At 43.2% G+C, this 16,609-nt stretch overlaps 1 protein-coding gene across 4 annotated transcripts; it reads left to right on the top strand.

Annotated features, from left to right (window-relative positions):
• Window positions 1–2,817: 2,817 nt before the first annotated feature.
• On the top strand, window positions 2,818–15,893 carry LOC128578153 (zinc finger protein 555). Of its 4 annotated transcripts, XM_053580645.1 has the most exons (5): window positions 2,836–2,951; window positions 3,319–3,642; window positions 11,024–11,150; window positions 11,822–12,002; window positions 13,406–15,893. In XM_053580645.1, the coding sequence occupies exons 2-5, from the start codon at window positions 3,637–3,639 to the stop codon at window positions 14,970–14,972; spliced, it is 1,881 nt and encodes a 626-aa protein (XP_053436620.1). In that variant the 5' UTR covers window positions 2,836–2,951; window positions 3,319–3,636; the 3' UTR covers window positions 14,973–15,893. The 4 variants fall into 4 exon arrangements, with proteins under 4 accessions (XP_053436638.1, XP_053436620.1, XP_053436630.1 ...); XM_053580663.1 differs by lacking the exon at window positions 3,319–3,642 and having other exon boundaries at window positions 2,818–2,951; XM_053580655.1 differs by lacking the exon at window positions 2,836–2,951 and having other exon boundaries at window positions 3,162–3,642.
• The last annotated feature ends 716 nt before the right edge of the window (window positions 15,894–16,609 follow it).

Genomic DNA, 16,609 nt, shown 5'->3' with positions numbered 1-16,609 from the left:
CACTTAGCGTAGTGTCTGGTTCATAGTAAGTGCATAATAAATAGTAGCAGATATTTTTATTATTCTGAGTTCCATTTGGGGTTTGGGGGAGCCTGAAAAAAGGAGTCCTCCCTGGGACAGGAGTCTTGGTTTTGGCCCTAGTCTAAGTTGATGAAATATTAGTAATGGAGAAAGGCTCCAAACCCTGGGATAAGATTTCCATTAGTAATATTTCTTCAAGTTAGAGCAATTCATACTAAAGTTGTTTTTGCAAACATTGTTTTTATAAAATTATTATAAAAGTTACCAAATTTTACAGGCTTGTTGTAAAACCTTCAAATTGCACAAAAATATATAAGGTAAACAAAAGTAAAGTACTGTTTCCTAACCTTTCCTATTTGTAAATCACTTCCTAGTGGTAACCATTTTCTGTATATCCTTTCATGTATGTTTTAGGATAATGATGTAAGTAAATAAAAGTGCAGGTATTTGTAAAAAAAAAAAAAAGAAAGAAAGAAAGAAAAAAAGAATTCAGAGTTTTTGTTTTGTTTTGTTTTGTTTTTTTTGTAGAGACAGAGTCTCACTTTATCACCCTTGGTAGAGTGCCGTGGTGTCACAGCTCACAGCAACCTCCAACTCCTGAGCTTAGGCGATTCTCTACTCTCCTGAGTAGCTACAGGCGCCCACCACAACGCCCAGCTATTTTTTTGTTGCAGTTTGGCCAAGGCCGGGTTGGCACCTGCCACTCTTGGTATATGGGACCCTACCCACTGAGCCACAGGCGCTGCCCAGAATTCAAAGTTCCAATCACTATGGAAAGTATGGAGAATTCTCAAAGAACTAAAAGTTGACCTTCCATTTGATCCCACAATCCTATTATTAGAGATAGACCCAAAAAAAGTCACTTTACCACAAGGACATTTGCACTAGAATGTTTATTGCAGCTCAATTCACAATTGCCAAGATGTGGAAGCAACCAAAGTGCCCATCAACCCATGAATGGATTAACAAACTGTCGTATATGTATACCATAGAGTATTTCTTATTCAGCAATAAGAAAAGATAGAGACTTCATATCTTTTTTTTTTTTTTTCATTCTGTCACACTGGGTAGGTGCCAAGACATCATAGCTCACAGCAACCTCAAACTCTTGGGCTCAAGTGATCCTCTTAACTCAGCCTCCCCAATAGCTGGGACTACAGGCTCTGGCCACAGCACCTGGCTATTTTAGACGCAGGGTCTTGCTCTTGCTCAGGCTGGTATCAAACTCCTGAGCTCAAGCAATCCGCCCATCTTGGCCTCCCAGAGTGCTAGGATTTCAGGCTGAGCTACGGTGCCCAGCGCCAAACTTCACATCTTTTGTGTTTACTGGGATGGAGTTGAAACACATTCTTCTTTATCACAAGAGTGTAAAAATAAGTATCCAACGTACTCAGTAGTATTATGAAACCAGTACATAAACAACTACACACCCACAGGAGAGACAAACACAAGTATATTTTAGTGAGGGGGGGAGGAGGAAAAAGAGCAAAGGGAGGAGGGAGTGTTATTGGGGTTTCACCTAATGACATGTGAGGGTGTTCATCAAATCCCTCCATGAAGGTCTCAACTACAACTGCAACTTTACCTTAGAAATGAAAACAATGTAACCTAAACATTTGCACCCTCACATTAATCTGAAAATAAATAAATAATCCAGAGTTGTGTCATTTTAATAGCATAATCTCTGTGGGGTTTTTTTGGCTGGGGCAGGGTTTGAACCCACCACCTCCAGTATATGAGGCCGGTGCCCTACTCCTCTGAGCCACAGGCACCACCAATCTCTGTTTTTTAAACACAAACTATTTCTGGTATAATCTTTCACCTTTTCTGAATTTCACCTTTTTAAATTCCTGTGTATCTCTCATTTTATTATTATTTTTTGGTTGGTTTTCTGAGACAGACCCTCACACTGTTGTTCCAGGCTGCAGTGCCTTGGGAACAGCGTAGCTCACAGCAACCTCAGTCTCTTTGGTTCTAGCAATCCTCTTCCCTCAGCTTCCTGAGTAGCTGGGACTACAGGTGCCTGACACAGCATCTGGCTAATTTTTCTATTTTCAGTAGAGAAATGATGTGGCTTTTGCTCAGATCCTGAGCTGGAGGAATCATCCCGCTTGGCTTCCCAGAGTGCTGGGATTGCAGGTGAAAACGGGCCCTAAAAGAGTTTTTTCTTCCAGTGTCAAATGTACGCACGCACTGTAAATAACACATCACAGGTCTTGCGGCGTCCTGCTCCTCGCGCCAGGGCGAGGGGCTCTAGCCTTTCCTCAGGCAGTAGTTTCCAGTCTCAAGACCCGGCGACGTAGGCTGTGTGGGGCTTCCGCAGTGTCCGCAGTCAGATTTCCGCACGGAGCCGACTTGGTGACTTCACATTAAAGGCTCTGGTCTGAGGCACAGAGCATAGACCCGGGGATTTCGCACCCCTGTTCTGCCCGACCCTGCAGGACCCCAGATCTCCCCGACCCAAAATGAGTGGAAAAATTGAATCTGGAGTTCTCGCCCTCGTCCGGGAAAAGGTCGCGGGAGGGTCCACAGACTGCAGGGAAGAGGCCAATATCCCTCCCATGTCGGAGCGAGTTCGCCCAGATACGAAAGCCCACGGCCGGTAGGGGTCAGCCACGCGCGATCGTGGTGCGCCTGGCACTCAGACAGCAAAGGGTGCGTAGCTATCACTACTATCCAATCAAAGGCGCTAAAGGGATGAGGAGCGGAGCAATCTCCAATCCAGGAGCAATAGTTGGCAGCACTGTTCAATCAGGCGTCGCTGCCCCGATCAACTTCCAATCAGGCTCCAGGGGCGGGGCGTCGCCGTCCCCACTGAGGTGCGCTCTCGGGTGCTCCAGGGGGCCCAGGCGTCCCTGTCCCCAGCGCGCTCACCTGCACTGGCCGCAGGGGGCTCGGCCCGGAGCGTCTAGGAGCCGGGCTGGGACATGGTGAGTGCACGGAGATGGGAGCAGAGCCGGGAAGGGAACCGCGTGGGCGGGACCCCAGGAGGGAAGCTGGTACCCCCGATCGGTCGGGTTCGCCAGGTGGTCTGGGCCTCTGCCGGTTAGTCCTTCGGCCCCGATTCCCCCCAGGCCTCCAGCGCGGGGGACGCAGGTGCCCAAACCCAGACCCCGAAGCCTCCCCAGCCAGCCCGGGTGGCCGGTCTCCACCCTGAGACCCCGGACTCTCCCTTCCTCCCCAACGGCGCCGTCCCAGCCTATTCTGTTCCCAGCGTTCCCCGCCAGGGTCCTCATTTGCACAGAGCGATAGATGTTCCTTTTTAAGGGTTGGTTTCTGCTTTTGATCGGTCCACAGGAGCTAGGGGCAGGGCCACCCCGAGATCCGCGGGGACGGTCCCTGTGCCCCTCCCCCAGGGCTGCTGACCATCATCCTGGGGCCCCGGTGGACTGGGCCTGTCCAGTGTCTTCTCAGCCCGCCCTCCTAGGTCTCCGCTGCCCGCTCTCTGGGGACCCGCTGTGCTGCCCCCCACAGGACAGCTGAGAGGTGGGATGGGAGCTGCCCGGTGCTCAGTGTCTGGGCAAAACCTCCCAGGCACCCCCACCTGAAAAGCCCACCCCTGGGGCACGCCAAGATGCTCTTCCCTAAATCCCAAATTTCCTTCTTAGAGACACGATGATGGTGAGTCTCCTCTAACTTACAAGATGCTGGTACTCTGTTTCCCCGAAAATAAGATTTTAAGGTGTGCTCCCAAAGACGTGCTAGGTCTTATTTTCAGGGGACGTCTTATCTTTCCTGTAAGTAGGTCTTATTTTCGGAGGATGTCTTATTTTCGGGGAAACAGGGTAGTTAGTGGGAAGGACAAGTGATTCCTGGCACCTGGGTTCTCATACACAAAAAGGAAAACCTACGGCGCTGTAGCTCAAGCGGCTAGGGCGCCAGCCACATACACTGGAGCTGGCGGGTTCGAATCCAGCCCCAACCCGCCAAACAACAATGACAACTACAACCAAAAAATAGCCGTTGTGGGCACCTTGTAGTCCCAGCTTCATGGGAGGCTGAGGCAAGAGAATCACTTAAGCCTGAGAGTTTGAGGTTGCTGTGAGCTGTGACGCCACAGCACTCTACCCAGGGCAATAGCTTGAGACTGTGTCTCAAAAAAAAAAAAAAAAAAAAAACAAAGGAAAACCCAAACTTGGGAGGGAGTGTAACGACCTGAAAAGCAAAATGCACTTCAGACCACAGGTGGCTCAAGCCAGTGTCCTAAATTCAGGGAACACTTCCATGCTCAGGAAAGGTGTGGCTATTCCTTATGCAGGATGGAAAGACTTTTTTTCTCTGGAGCCTCAGATTTTCAGTAAATATAACAGGCATTTAATTAATAGAGCTTGAAAGATAAGCTAAAATATTTCCAAAGGGGTGAATACCAGAATAAAAAATTAATGTTTCAATCTTACGTTCCATTTGTTAAACTTTTTATTTATTTATTTTACACTGTCAAAGCAATCATCAGATATGTTAAATGCTCTTTTTTGCCCTGGAAACTGGGTGGTAAGTTTCTCAGCTCTCTTCTTTTGAATGGTAGCAAATGGGATTCCAGGGCTTAGCCTTGAAAATGTTCATCAGAAAAAGAATCTCTGATAAATAGAAAAAATCTCCCTTCCAGTATGGCTATAGGAAAATGAATAAATTTTCACAAAAATGTGTCACAGGTAAATTGATAAATTAAAAAGATTCACCAGAATATCAGTTGTTCTCCCTGGCCTGGTGTGGGAATTTGTGGCAATGTCTGATTCTATTCTTTCTTCAATGATCTGCAATATTTTTTCCTTAAATTTATAATAAATTCTTTATTAGTCATGAAATATGTGGAAATACAAGACATTTTTCTTTTTTAGATAACAGTTTGCCACTGTCCCATGTATTAAAAAGTGTGTGTCATCTCAGTGACTGACCTGCAGTGACTGCTGGGGCATTAATCACATTTCTGCAAACAGGATGGCTGTTTTAGGACTAGTTTGACTGTTTTATTTTGAACTAGTTGACTGTTCTGCTACAAATACCATAATGTTTGGTTTCTTGTACTTTAAAAATCCTTGCTGAGGGCTGGGCACGATGGCTGACGCCTGTAATCCTGGCAGTCTGGGATGCGGAGGCGGGTGCATCTCCTGAGCTCACAGGTTGGAGACCAGCCTGAGCCAGAGTGAGACCTTGTCTCTAAAAATAGCTGGGCTTTGTGGTGGACACCTGTAGTCCCAGCTACTTGGGATGCTGAGGCAAGAGAATCACTTAAACCCAAGAGTTTGAGGTTGCTGTGAGCTATGACGCTACGGCACTCTACCAAGAGCAGCAAAGTGAAACTCTGTCTCAAGATAAATAAATAAATAAATAAATAAAATCCTTCCTGAATGTTAAGCAAGTCCTCACCTTGTTCTTCAGGACATTTTTGACTAATTTCAAACATTTGTTCTTTCTATTAGGTTTGTAAAATTAGTATTTACGGCCAGCCACAGTGGCTCATGCCTGTAATCCTAGCACTTTGAGAGGCTGAGGCCAGAGTTTGCTGTGAGCTAGGATGCAGCGGCACTCTACTCAGGGTGACAGAGTGAGACTGTCTCAAAAAAAAAAAAAAGTATTTATTAAGTCCTTAAAAAATATGGTTCAGGGATTTAATAGAATGTTACTAAGGTCATAATCTCTTTTCAGAGAGTTGATATCTTAGTAACCCAGTGCTTTCTGTGAACATGTGCCATCTTGCCATTTATTTCATTTTGCGTTGATATATTATCCAATATTGCTTATAAATGTTTTCAGTAGGTTCTCTTTATATCCTTCATTAGACTTATTTAGGACTAAATTAAAAATTGTTTTTGCCGTATTGTGTTATCTTTTTAGAGATCAGTTTTTCATTTTGTTTTGTTTTCTTTTGTTTTTTTTTGAGACAGAGCCTCAAGCTGTCACCCTCTAATGTCATCACAGCTCATAGCAACCTCCAACTCTTGGGCTTACGTGAGTCTCTTGCCTTAGCCTCCCAAGTAGCTGGGACTACAGATGCCCACAATGCCCAGCTATTTTTTGGTTGTAGTTGTCATTGTTGCTTGGCGGGCCAGGGCTGGATTCGAACCTGCCAGCTCTGGTGTATGTGGCTGGCACCCTAGCTGCTTGAGCAACAGGTGCCGAGCCTAGAGATCAGTTTTCTAAATTGCTGTTGCTACATGGGAAAGGTAATAAAATTCATTCTTATATTGAGTTTTATTTTTATTTATTTATTTATTTTTTTGAGACACAGCCTCAAGCTGTCGCCCTGGGTAGAGTGCTGTGGCATCACAGCTCACAGCAACCTCCAACTGCTGGGCTCAAGCGATTCTCCTGCCTCTGCCTCCCACGTAGCTGGAACTACAGGTGCCCACCACAACGCCCGGCTATTTTTTGGTTGCAGCCATCATTGTTGTTTGGCAGGTCTGGGCTGGATTCAAACCCGCCAGCTCAGGTGTACGTGGCTGGCACCTTAGCTGCTTGAGCCACAGGCGCCTTATATTGAGTTTTAATACTGGAATCTTGCTAAAATATTTTCCCAGGATTATCTTTTTATTTTGTTAAAAATAACAAAATGCATTCTTGTTAGAGCTATGCAAAAAAGACACTTTTTAAAAAATTTTGTCTATTCATATACATGTGTTTATTTGTTTTTTTGTCTTCACAAAATTAAAAAGGCTTAAAATTTAGTAACGATAACAATGTTCAAGATAAGGACTAGAAGCAAAAACCTTATAAAGAACAGATGACGATAAATACATTCAGAAAAGAAATCAGACGATTGCTGCAACGAAATATTGAGCAATAATAATAATGCAAAAAAAGTAACATTCACATTACTTTTTTGCATTATTATTAAAAAGGACACTTTTTTTCTCTTACAGTTCTTGTACACTTGTTTATTTTCTGGTGGTATTGGATTGGGCCTCTAGTATAATGTTTTATTTTGTTTTTTGAAACAGCCTCACTCTGTTTCCCTGAATAGAGTACCATGACATCATTATAACTCACAGCAACCTTAATCTCTTGGGCTCAAGTAATCCTCTTGCCTTGGACTCCTGAGTAGCTGGGACTATAGGTGCCACCACAATGCCCAGCTAGTTTTTCTATATTTTTTAGTAGGGACGGGGGTCTCACTCTTGCTCAAGCTGATCTCGAACTCCTGAGTTCAAGCAATACACCTGCCTCAGCCTCCCAGGATGCTGGGATTATAGGCATGAGTCACCGTGCTTGGCCCAGTCTCTAGTATAATGTTGACTAGAAGTGAGGTTCTGGGCATACTTAATTTGTACCTAATTGTTTTGGGGAGAACAATGGACTTCACACCATTTATAGGTTCTTGGTTCTTTTTTGAACATTCTTTTATCAGTTAGTCCTTTACCTAGTTATGTGCATTACTATCTATTCCACAATGGTAAGAGTTTTTTTAATGTATCCCTGTCGAATATTATAAATGGTGTATAAAGTGGTTTTCAGCAATTTAAAAAAAAAAATTTTTTTTTTGAGACAGAGTCTCATTCGGTTGCCAAGCTAGAGTGCTGTGGTGTCAGCCTGCTCACAGCAACCTGAAACTACTGGGCTAAAGTAATCCTCCCACCTCAGGCTCCTGAATAGCTAGGGCTACAGGTTTGCACTACCATGCCTGGGTGATTTTTCTCCTCTTGGTAGAGACAGGGTCTTGCTTTGATTCAGACTTGTATTGAACTCCTGAGCTCAAGTCATCCTCCTGCCTTGGCCTCCCTGAGTGCTGGAATTACAGGTGTGAGCTACCACTCCTGGCAAGTGCCCAGGATCATTATTGCTGACTGATTGCATAAATACCCTCTGCCTAGCATTTAGCAATTCTCTGCCTAGCATGGTACCCAAATTCCAAACCTCCAGAGGGAAAGTGGGTGTTCAGCATTAATACTGTTGTTTTCACAGTGAGTAATCAATGGGTGATGTGAACCCTCCCAAAATCCATGTTCCCAGACACCAGCCAAGGCCAGCATTGCCAGCAAGACTTTCTAAAGATAAAGTCTAGGGGCACCTGTAGCTCAGTGAATAGGATGCTGGCCATATCCACCGGGGCTGGTGGGTTGAAACGCAGCCCGGGCCTACTAAACAAATGACAACAGCAACAACAACAAAAACAGGGGTGGTGCCTGTGGCTCAAAGGAGTAGGGTGCTGGCCCCATATGTAGGAGGTGGTGGGTTCAAACCCAGCGCCAGCCAAAAACTGCAAAAAAAAAAAAAAATACGAGCATCATTGTGGGCACCTGTAGTCCCAACTAAGTGGGAAGCTAAGGCAAAAGAATCACTTGAGCCCAAGAGTTGGAGAGTTGTGAGCTATGACGTCATATCACTCTACAGAGGGTGACAAAGTCTCAGTAAAAAATATATATATAAAGATAAAGTTTAAGGCCTACAGCATTAATTCTTTTCTGCACACTAGGGCAGGGAACTTCTTTACGAGAAAACATGACAGGTACACTGTACTAAGCAATTAATGCTGACCCAGGAAGCATGTATCCTTTCCTGTACTAATAATATGGTATTATAGGTATGAGTCTGCTGCTTTGTTAAGTAGGTAAATGGTAGAATAGAATTTTGGAGGACAGTATTTTCTCTGAACCCTGCTCCTGGATGTTAGTGGGTCAATGATATTTTTCAGAAACCAGAATTTAAAGGAACCATGCATCTCAGTGGTTCCTATGCTCAGAGCTCACTATGGGATGTGAAAATGAGAATTAAGGTAGGGCATGGTGGGTCATGCCTCTAATCCTAGCACTACAGGAGGCTGAGGTAAGAGGATCCCTTGAGCTCAAAATTTCAAGACAAACCTAAGCAAGAGCAACCCCTCACTCATCTCTACTAACAATAGGAAAACTTGCTGGCACCTGTAGTCCAAGCTACTAAGAGGGTTGAAGCAGGAGGATTGCTTGAGCCCAGGAGTTTGAGGTTGCTGCAAGCTAGGCTGATGCCAACGCACTGCAGCTTGGCAGCAGAATGAGACGGGGTGTGTGGGCCAGAAAGAGGGTGACACCTGTGGCTCAATGGAGTAGGGCGCCAGCCCCATGTGCCAGAGGTGATGGGTTCAAACTCAGCCCCTGCAAAAAAAAAAAAAAGAGAAAGAGAGAGATTGAGTATGCAGCCTCTTGGGTGATATGTAGGGAATCACTTCCTCCTGTAATTTGAGACAAGGGAGTGTTTTCCTGGAAGGCATTGCTGAATCCTTTATAATTTTGATAGCCATGACAAATTTATTTACTTATTTCTTTTAATTATTATTATTTTTGAGACCGAGTCTCACTCTGTCACCCTGGGTAGCAGGCCGTGGCATCATAGCTCATAGCAACTTCAAACTCCTGGGTTCAAGAGATCCTCCTGCCTCAGCCTCTGGAGTAGCTGGGACTACAGGTACCCACCACAACACCTGGGTAGTGTTTCTATTTTTAGTAGAGATGGGGTCTCACTCTTGTTTAGGCTGGTCTCGAACACCTGAGCTCAGGCAAGCCACTCACCTCTTCCTCCTAGGATTATAGGCGTGAGCCACCATACCCAACCCATGGCAAATTTATAGTCAGATGTTTTGGATTTCAGTTAATCTTTTTGCAAAGTGGGAGTCTTTATTTGTAAGGTTAGTGGGAATAATCTTTATGACTCTGGTGAAAAGAGGTGTTTTGGCATTGTGTGACCTCTCTGCATACTCTGTGTGTAAGGGAGAGAGATGAGGATCAAAGTTGTTAGGTTTCAGTACTGAGACTCAGTAGTGTATGGAGGTCTAAGTTCTCATATCTTTTTCCTCTTTTCTAAGCTATAATTTCTCAATAACTTTGTTTCCATGAAAATGCACATAGAAAAAATAGAAACTTAGCCTACAATAATTATTACACAGATAAGTTAAAATTAGCACTTCTCTAAAAGTGTGTTTTTATTAGCCAGTTGCATCTGCAGTTCTTTAAGACACAGCTTCCTGGCTCTTCTTGCAAGTTGGGTCCTTTCAGGCCCCTTGGCCTCATGTTTGGTGAAAAAAGAAGGAAAAGTTCCTGCACCTTCTTTGTATTTTTATCCCTTCAAACCCTGTCCTGCATGTAATGCCAAATAGTGGTTTGGTATAAAGTAGGGGAGGACTGAGATATTTTGTATCACAGGGATTGATGGTCTTAAAATGCAAATATTTGTTTCATTTGTATAGTGCTTGTATGATATCTGTAATATGGTCTGAACCTTTTTAAAGAGAGGAGTTTTGTTTTTTTTTGTAGAGACAGAGTCTCATTTTATGGCCCTCGGTAGACTGCCGTGGCCTCACACAGCTCACAGCAACCTCCAACTCCTGGGCTTAAGCGATTCTCTTGCCTCAGCCTCCCAAGCAGCTGGGACTACAGGTGCCCGCCACAATGCCCGGCTATTTTTTGGTTGCAGTTTGGCCGGGGCCAGGTTTGAACCCGTCACCCTCGGTATATGGGGCCAGCGCCTTACCGACTGAGCCACAGGCGCCGCCCTTGTTGTTTTTTTTTTAAGACCGAGTCTCATTCTGTCCCCCTGGGTAGTGTGCTGTGATGTCATAGCTTACAATAACCTCAAACTCCTGGGCTCTAGCAATCCTCTTTCCTCATCCTCCAGAGAAGCTAGGACTATAGGAGCCAACCACAATGCCCAGCTGGTTTTTCTATTTTGAATAGATACAGGGTCTTGTTCTTGTTCAGGCTGGTCTTGAACTCCTGAGCTCAAGTGATTCACCCACCTTGACTTCCCAGAGTGCTAGGATTGACAGGTGTGAGGCACCATGCTGAACACCAGCATGGCAGAGGAGTAAGTCTTGAATTTGTCACAGTAAAAATGTAGAGATACATTTAGTGTATTATTGGTGCTATTAAATCTGTGAGGAAGTGAGTGTAGAAAGGAAGGAATGGTTCTGACACCCAAGTCATAGGGCAGATGTTGGGAAAGTACAGAATCTTGTGTGGACTTTATGTGAATTGAGTACAGTGCTCCTGTGGTGTCATTCTCAACCATCTTCCCATAAACATGTTTGATGTTTTAGGATTCAGTGATCTTTGAGGATGTGGCTGTGGACTTCACCCTGGAGGAATGGGCTTTGCTGGATTCAGCTCAGAGGGACCTATACCGAGATGTGATGGTGGAAACCATTCAGAACTTGGCCTCAGTAGGTAAGGATGGCATCTTTCCCTCACTTAGTTATTTGGAAAACAAGTATTTCTCACACATCAAACTTGTTCCAAAATTTGGTATGGGGAAAAGGGGATATACTGGTCAATAACACAGATGTGGTCACAGCTGTCATAGTGCTAGAATTTAATAGTTTCCTTGTGAGAGTGAGATTTTTTTTTTTTTAGAGACAGAGTCTCACTTTAGCGTCCTCGGTGGAGTGCTGTGGCATCACAGCTCACAGCAACCTCTAGCTCTTGGGCTTAGGCTACTCTCTTTCCTCAGCCTCCCAAGTAGCTGGGACTCTAGGCGCCCGCCACAATGCCCAGCTATTTTTTTGTTGCAGTTTGGCTGAGGCTGGGTTCGAACCCGCCATCCTTGGTATATGGGTCTGGTGCCCTAGTCACTGAGTCACAGGCACCACCTGAGAGTGAGAATTTGTGTGTTAAACTGAGTTTTTCTTTCTGTAAAGAAAGCTCCCTTTGTGTCATCATTGTGGATATAGGCTTCATGGGCCCAGTAAAGTTTGGTTTTCCAACTCAGTGAAAATTTTATTGTGTATTAAGTTGCTTACCCGTCTGATGAAGTTCTGAAATAGCTGAGTTCTTCAGTGTCTTTTTTAGGCTAATAGGTACCTTTTTTCATATAAGACTTGTTCACTTTTTGGTTACAGATGAAACTCAATTTAAGGCCAATGGGTCAGTTTCCAAGCAGGATATGAATGGAGAAAAAATACTCAAGGAACCTAAAATAGCAAAGTTCATCAGAAGTGTTTCCTGGCCCTCTGTTTTGGGAAAAATTGGGGAAGATCTTAGCACCAAAGATCAGCACACAAACCAGGGAACAAGTCTGAGGTGAGTTTCATTTATAAGATAAAATGCTATTATAGGAAGAATCTTAGTATATCATGAATTTAATTTTTTTAATTTTTTACTTTTTTAGACAGAGTCTCACTCTGTTACCCTGGGTAGAGTGCCTTGGCATCACAGCTCAGGGCAACCTCAAATTCTTGGGCTCAAGCAATCCTCTTGCCTCGGTCTTGTGAGTAGCTGGGACTATAAGTGCCCTCCACAATAGCTGGCTCAGTAGAGTGCTGTGACATCACAGCTCACAGCAACCTCAAACTCTTGGGCTTAAGCAATTCTCTTGCCTCAGCCTTCCATGTAGCTGAGACTACAGGTGCCTGCCACAACACCTGGTTATTTTTTGTTATTGTTGTTGTTGCAGTTGTCATTGTTGTTTTTGCTGGCCCAGGTTGGGTTCAAACCTACCAGCCTCGGTTTATGTGGCCAGCACCCTACCCACTGAGCTATGAGCGCCACCCTATTTTTTTTTTCCAAGAAATGAGGTCTCACTCTTTCTCAGGCTGGTGTCATGAAATTTAAAATGCAATTTGTTTATTCATAGTATTTTTACAAAATATACATATATATATATATATAGAGAGAGAGAGAGAGTCTCATTCTGGTGCCCCAGGCTAGAGTGCTATGGCATCACAGACTCCTGGGGTCAAGGGAGCCTCTTGTCTCAGCCTCCCAAGTGTCTGGGACTATACGCATATGACACAATTCCTAGCTAGTTTTTCTATTTTTAGTGGAGATGGGGTCTCATTCTTGCTTGGGGTAGTCTTGAACTCCTAAGTTCAAGCAATCCACCCACCTCGGCTTCTCAGAGTGCTAGAATTGATTACAGATGTGAGCCACCAGACCTGGTCAAAACTATTTCTTTAAATATACCTTAGACACTGAGTGTTAGAAACATAATTCAGTTGAAACAATTCTCAAGAAAGCCCATATATGTGAAACACTTAATAATGGCAGTGATCAAACCCTCTTCCTTACCATTCCATTTATTCCACTTTAAAATAATTCAGGTATGGGGTGTGGTAGCTCATGCCTATAATCCTAGCACTCTGGGAGGCCAACGCAGGTGGATTGCCTGAGCTCACCAGTTGGAAACCAACCTGAGCCAGAGTGAGACCCCATCTGTAAAAAGTAGGCAGGTGTTGAGATGGGTCCTGTTAGTCCCAGCAACTCGTGAGGCTAACACAAGTGACTCACAAGAGAGTTTGAGCTTCCTGTGAGCTATGATGCTACAGCACTCTACAGAGGGTGGCAAAGTGAGATTCTGTCTCAAAAAAAAAATTCAAGTAGGGTAGAAAACCTACACTTTCACTGAATATGGTTACGATGCAATCATAGTAAATATTAATAGATCATTATTAAACTATTAATAGCATGCTTGTCATTTTTAACAGAAATAATATGATGGAGAGACTTGGAGAAAGGAATGATCAATGTGGAGAAGATTTCAGCCCAATTGCAAATCTTAATTTCTACAAGAAAATTTTTACTGGAGTAAAACAATATGATTACAGTGCTTACGGAAACATCTTCATGCACCCTTCATCCCTCAAGAGTTACATCACAGTTCACACTGGACACAAACCATATCAGTGCCAGGAATGTGGGCAGGTCTACAGTTGTTGTTCGCACCTGAGAACACATATGAGAACCCACAATGGAGAGAGACCCTATGTGTGTAAATTATGTGGGAAAACCTTTCCTCGTACTTCTTCCCTCAATCGGCATATGAGAATTCACACTGCTGAGAAAACCTATGAGTGTGAGCAATGTGGGAAGGCCTTCATTTATTTTTCAAGTCTTACTAGTCATGTGAGAAGTCACACTGGAGAGAAGCCATACAAATGTAAAGAATGTGGGAAAGCTTTCAGTTATTCCTCAACTTTTCGAAGACACATGATAACACACACTGGAGAGAAGCCATATAAATGTAAAGAATGTGGGGAAGCCTTTAGTTATTCCTCAACATTTCGAAGACACATGATATCACACACTGGAGAGAAGCCACATAAATGTAAGGAATGTGGAGAAGCCTTCAGTTATTCCTCAGCTTTTCGAAGACATATGATTACACACACTGGAGAAAAACCCTATGAATGTAAACAATGTGGGAAAACCTTCATTTATCTCCAGTCCTATCGAAGACATGAAAGGATTCACACTGGAGAGAAACCCTATGAATGCAAACAGTGTGGGAAAACCTTCATTTACCTCCAGTCTTTTCGAAGACATGAAAGGACTCATGGTGGAGAGAAACCTTATGAATGTAACCAATGTGGAAAAACATTCAGTCATCCTTCATCCTTTCGAGGACATATGAGGGTGCACACTGGAGAGAAACCCTATGAATGCAAGCAATGTGGAAAAACTTTTAATTGGCCCATATCTTTACGGAAGCATATGAGAACACACACTAGAGAGAAACCCTATGAATGTAAGCAGTGTGGGAAAGCCTTCAGTTTGTCTGCTTGCTTTCGAGAACATGTGAGAATACACCCAGAAGACAAATCCTATGAATGCAAGCTATGTGGGAAAGCTTTTTATTGCCACATATCCTTACAAAAACATATGAGAAGGCACACTGCAGAGAAACTCTATGAATGCAAGCAATGTGGGAAGGCCTTCAGTTGGCCTGAACTTTTGCAACAACACGTGAGAACACACACTCTAGGGAAACCCTATGAATGTAAGGAATGTGGGAAAGTCTTCAAATGGCCATCATCTTTACCAATACATATGAGACTGCACACTGGAGAGAAACCTTACAAATGTAAGCACTGTGGGAAAGCATTTAATTGTTCCTCATCCTTACGAAGACATGTGAGAATACATGCTACAGAAAAACAGTATAAATATAACACAGGACCTCCTCCTGCAAATAAATTCACGTACAATACTTCAGAAAACTCACACCAGGAGGAAGAGCTTGTAAAAGTTGTAAATATGGTATTGCCTTTATGAGCACCTCGTCTTTAAAGTGGACACCTAAGGAGTGTATTTATGGTTCATTTACAGATAAACAGGAAAAATAATTCTCTAGGTACTCTTAGCTATACTACTTAAGTTTGGGAAGGTAGCTTTTTTTCTTACAATTCAGTAAATAAAACTATCTTTACAATTTGTTGGACTCATGGGTGATTTGAAGTGTATTTTAAATATGAAATTAGGTTTAATTTTTACTGATTTTCTTAAATTGTTCTCTGAGTAATGAATTGGTGGAACAGGGACACTGGTATTTGTTGAGATTTATTTTTACTGACTTAGTGTAGCAGATATTGGATATCACTTACCTATTGTATTTTCCACCATTCTTACTGGAAGAATCTTTATTCTTTTTTACTCCCATTTTCCTCTTAAGACATAATTAGTAGTGTAGGATAATATTTATAAATAAACATATCCTACATCAAGCACACAAAGTGAATTCAGTGTGAGTTTAAAATGACTTGCTATTCTTCCAGAGGCTTAAGGGACCTGGGCCCCCCTGGGACACACACAGAGTTGGCTTGACTGGAGTTAAAATTCCACAAGCCCATTCTCTGAAGCTGTGAGCCCCGTGAAGCCTGAGATCAAAGGGCATGCCGCCCTTCCTCAGAGATACGGGACAGAGGGTTGACGTATGTTAACAACATATTGTCAGAGGTCTATACGTGCTCTGCCCTGAGGAAAAGACACAGTCGTTACTTCATACTGAGTAAACTGAGTGAATGCTTGAAGATATTCTTCCATTAACTCTGTTCCCCTGTGGCTACTTTCTTCTTTATGCTATCTGTTTAGATACCTGCCCAGAGATTAGTCAGTGTCTAGAAGAAGATGTTTACTACAAAAGTGATTGTGTTGATATGGTAACAGGATATTTTCTTTCGAGTTGATTTCAGATAGGTAAAATGAGGTAATGGTGAAACTAACAGATAATAGATTAAGTGTATGTGACGAGAAAGTTATAAAATCAAACCCCTAAATAAAGAACTTCGCTACACGCCATCCCATCCTGTAAAGTCTGTTTCTTGACTTAATAATTACAGGAGCAAGTTTACACCTATGGCAAAGCTGCTGTTCATTCGCGTCTCTGGTCACACAACAAGTAGAAATTCATAATTATGCCAAATTTTTCAAAGCGTATAGTCTCAAGTAAATTGTTATTTTCAACATTTGCCCTTGCTTACGATTGTGAAGTGGATAATACATATTCACTCAAGAGACATCTGTGATATGACAATGAAATTTAGAGTTGGAGATAGTTCTGCTGGCTTTTGGTTATGTTAATGTGGGTAATGGTAAGAACTGCATTTGCCAGAATCCCTTTCCATCTTTAAATTTACCAGTAGCCTGACTTGTGTGAGATTTATAAGGAAGATGTGACAAAGTCATTATTAAATCTTGAGGGCCACAATATATGGAGATAGATGCATGGGAGCACCATAGATACCAGCCTTCAGCTTATTTTCTTTTTTATTTTTGAGACAGAGCCTCAAGCTGTCACCCTGGGTAGAGTGCTGTGGCATCACAGCTCACAGCAACCTCCAACTCCTGGGCTCAAGCCATTCTCTTGCCTCAGCCTCCCAAGTAGCTGGGACCACAGGCGCCCACCACAATGC

This window comes from Nycticebus coucang, chromosome 2, assembly GCF_027406575.1.
Source record: "Nycticebus coucang isolate mNycCou1 chromosome 2, mNycCou1.pri, whole genome shotgun sequence".
NCBI lineage: Eukaryota > Metazoa > Chordata > Mammalia > Primates > Lorisidae > Nycticebus > Nycticebus coucang.
This window is presented reverse-complemented; position numbering and strand designations above follow the sequence as displayed.

Bases quoted from the DNA above. Each gene is read 5' to 3' on its own strand.
- LOC128578153 (XM_053580645.1), top strand. The intron at 11,151-11,821 runs GTAAGGATGGCA...TTTTGGTTACAG, and splicing joins TCAGAACTTGGCCTCAGTAG to ATGAAACTCAATTTAAGGCC. The intron at 12,003-13,405 runs GTGAGTTTCATT...CATTTTTAACAG, and splicing joins AACCAGGGAACAAGTCTGAG to AAATAATATGATGGAGAGAC.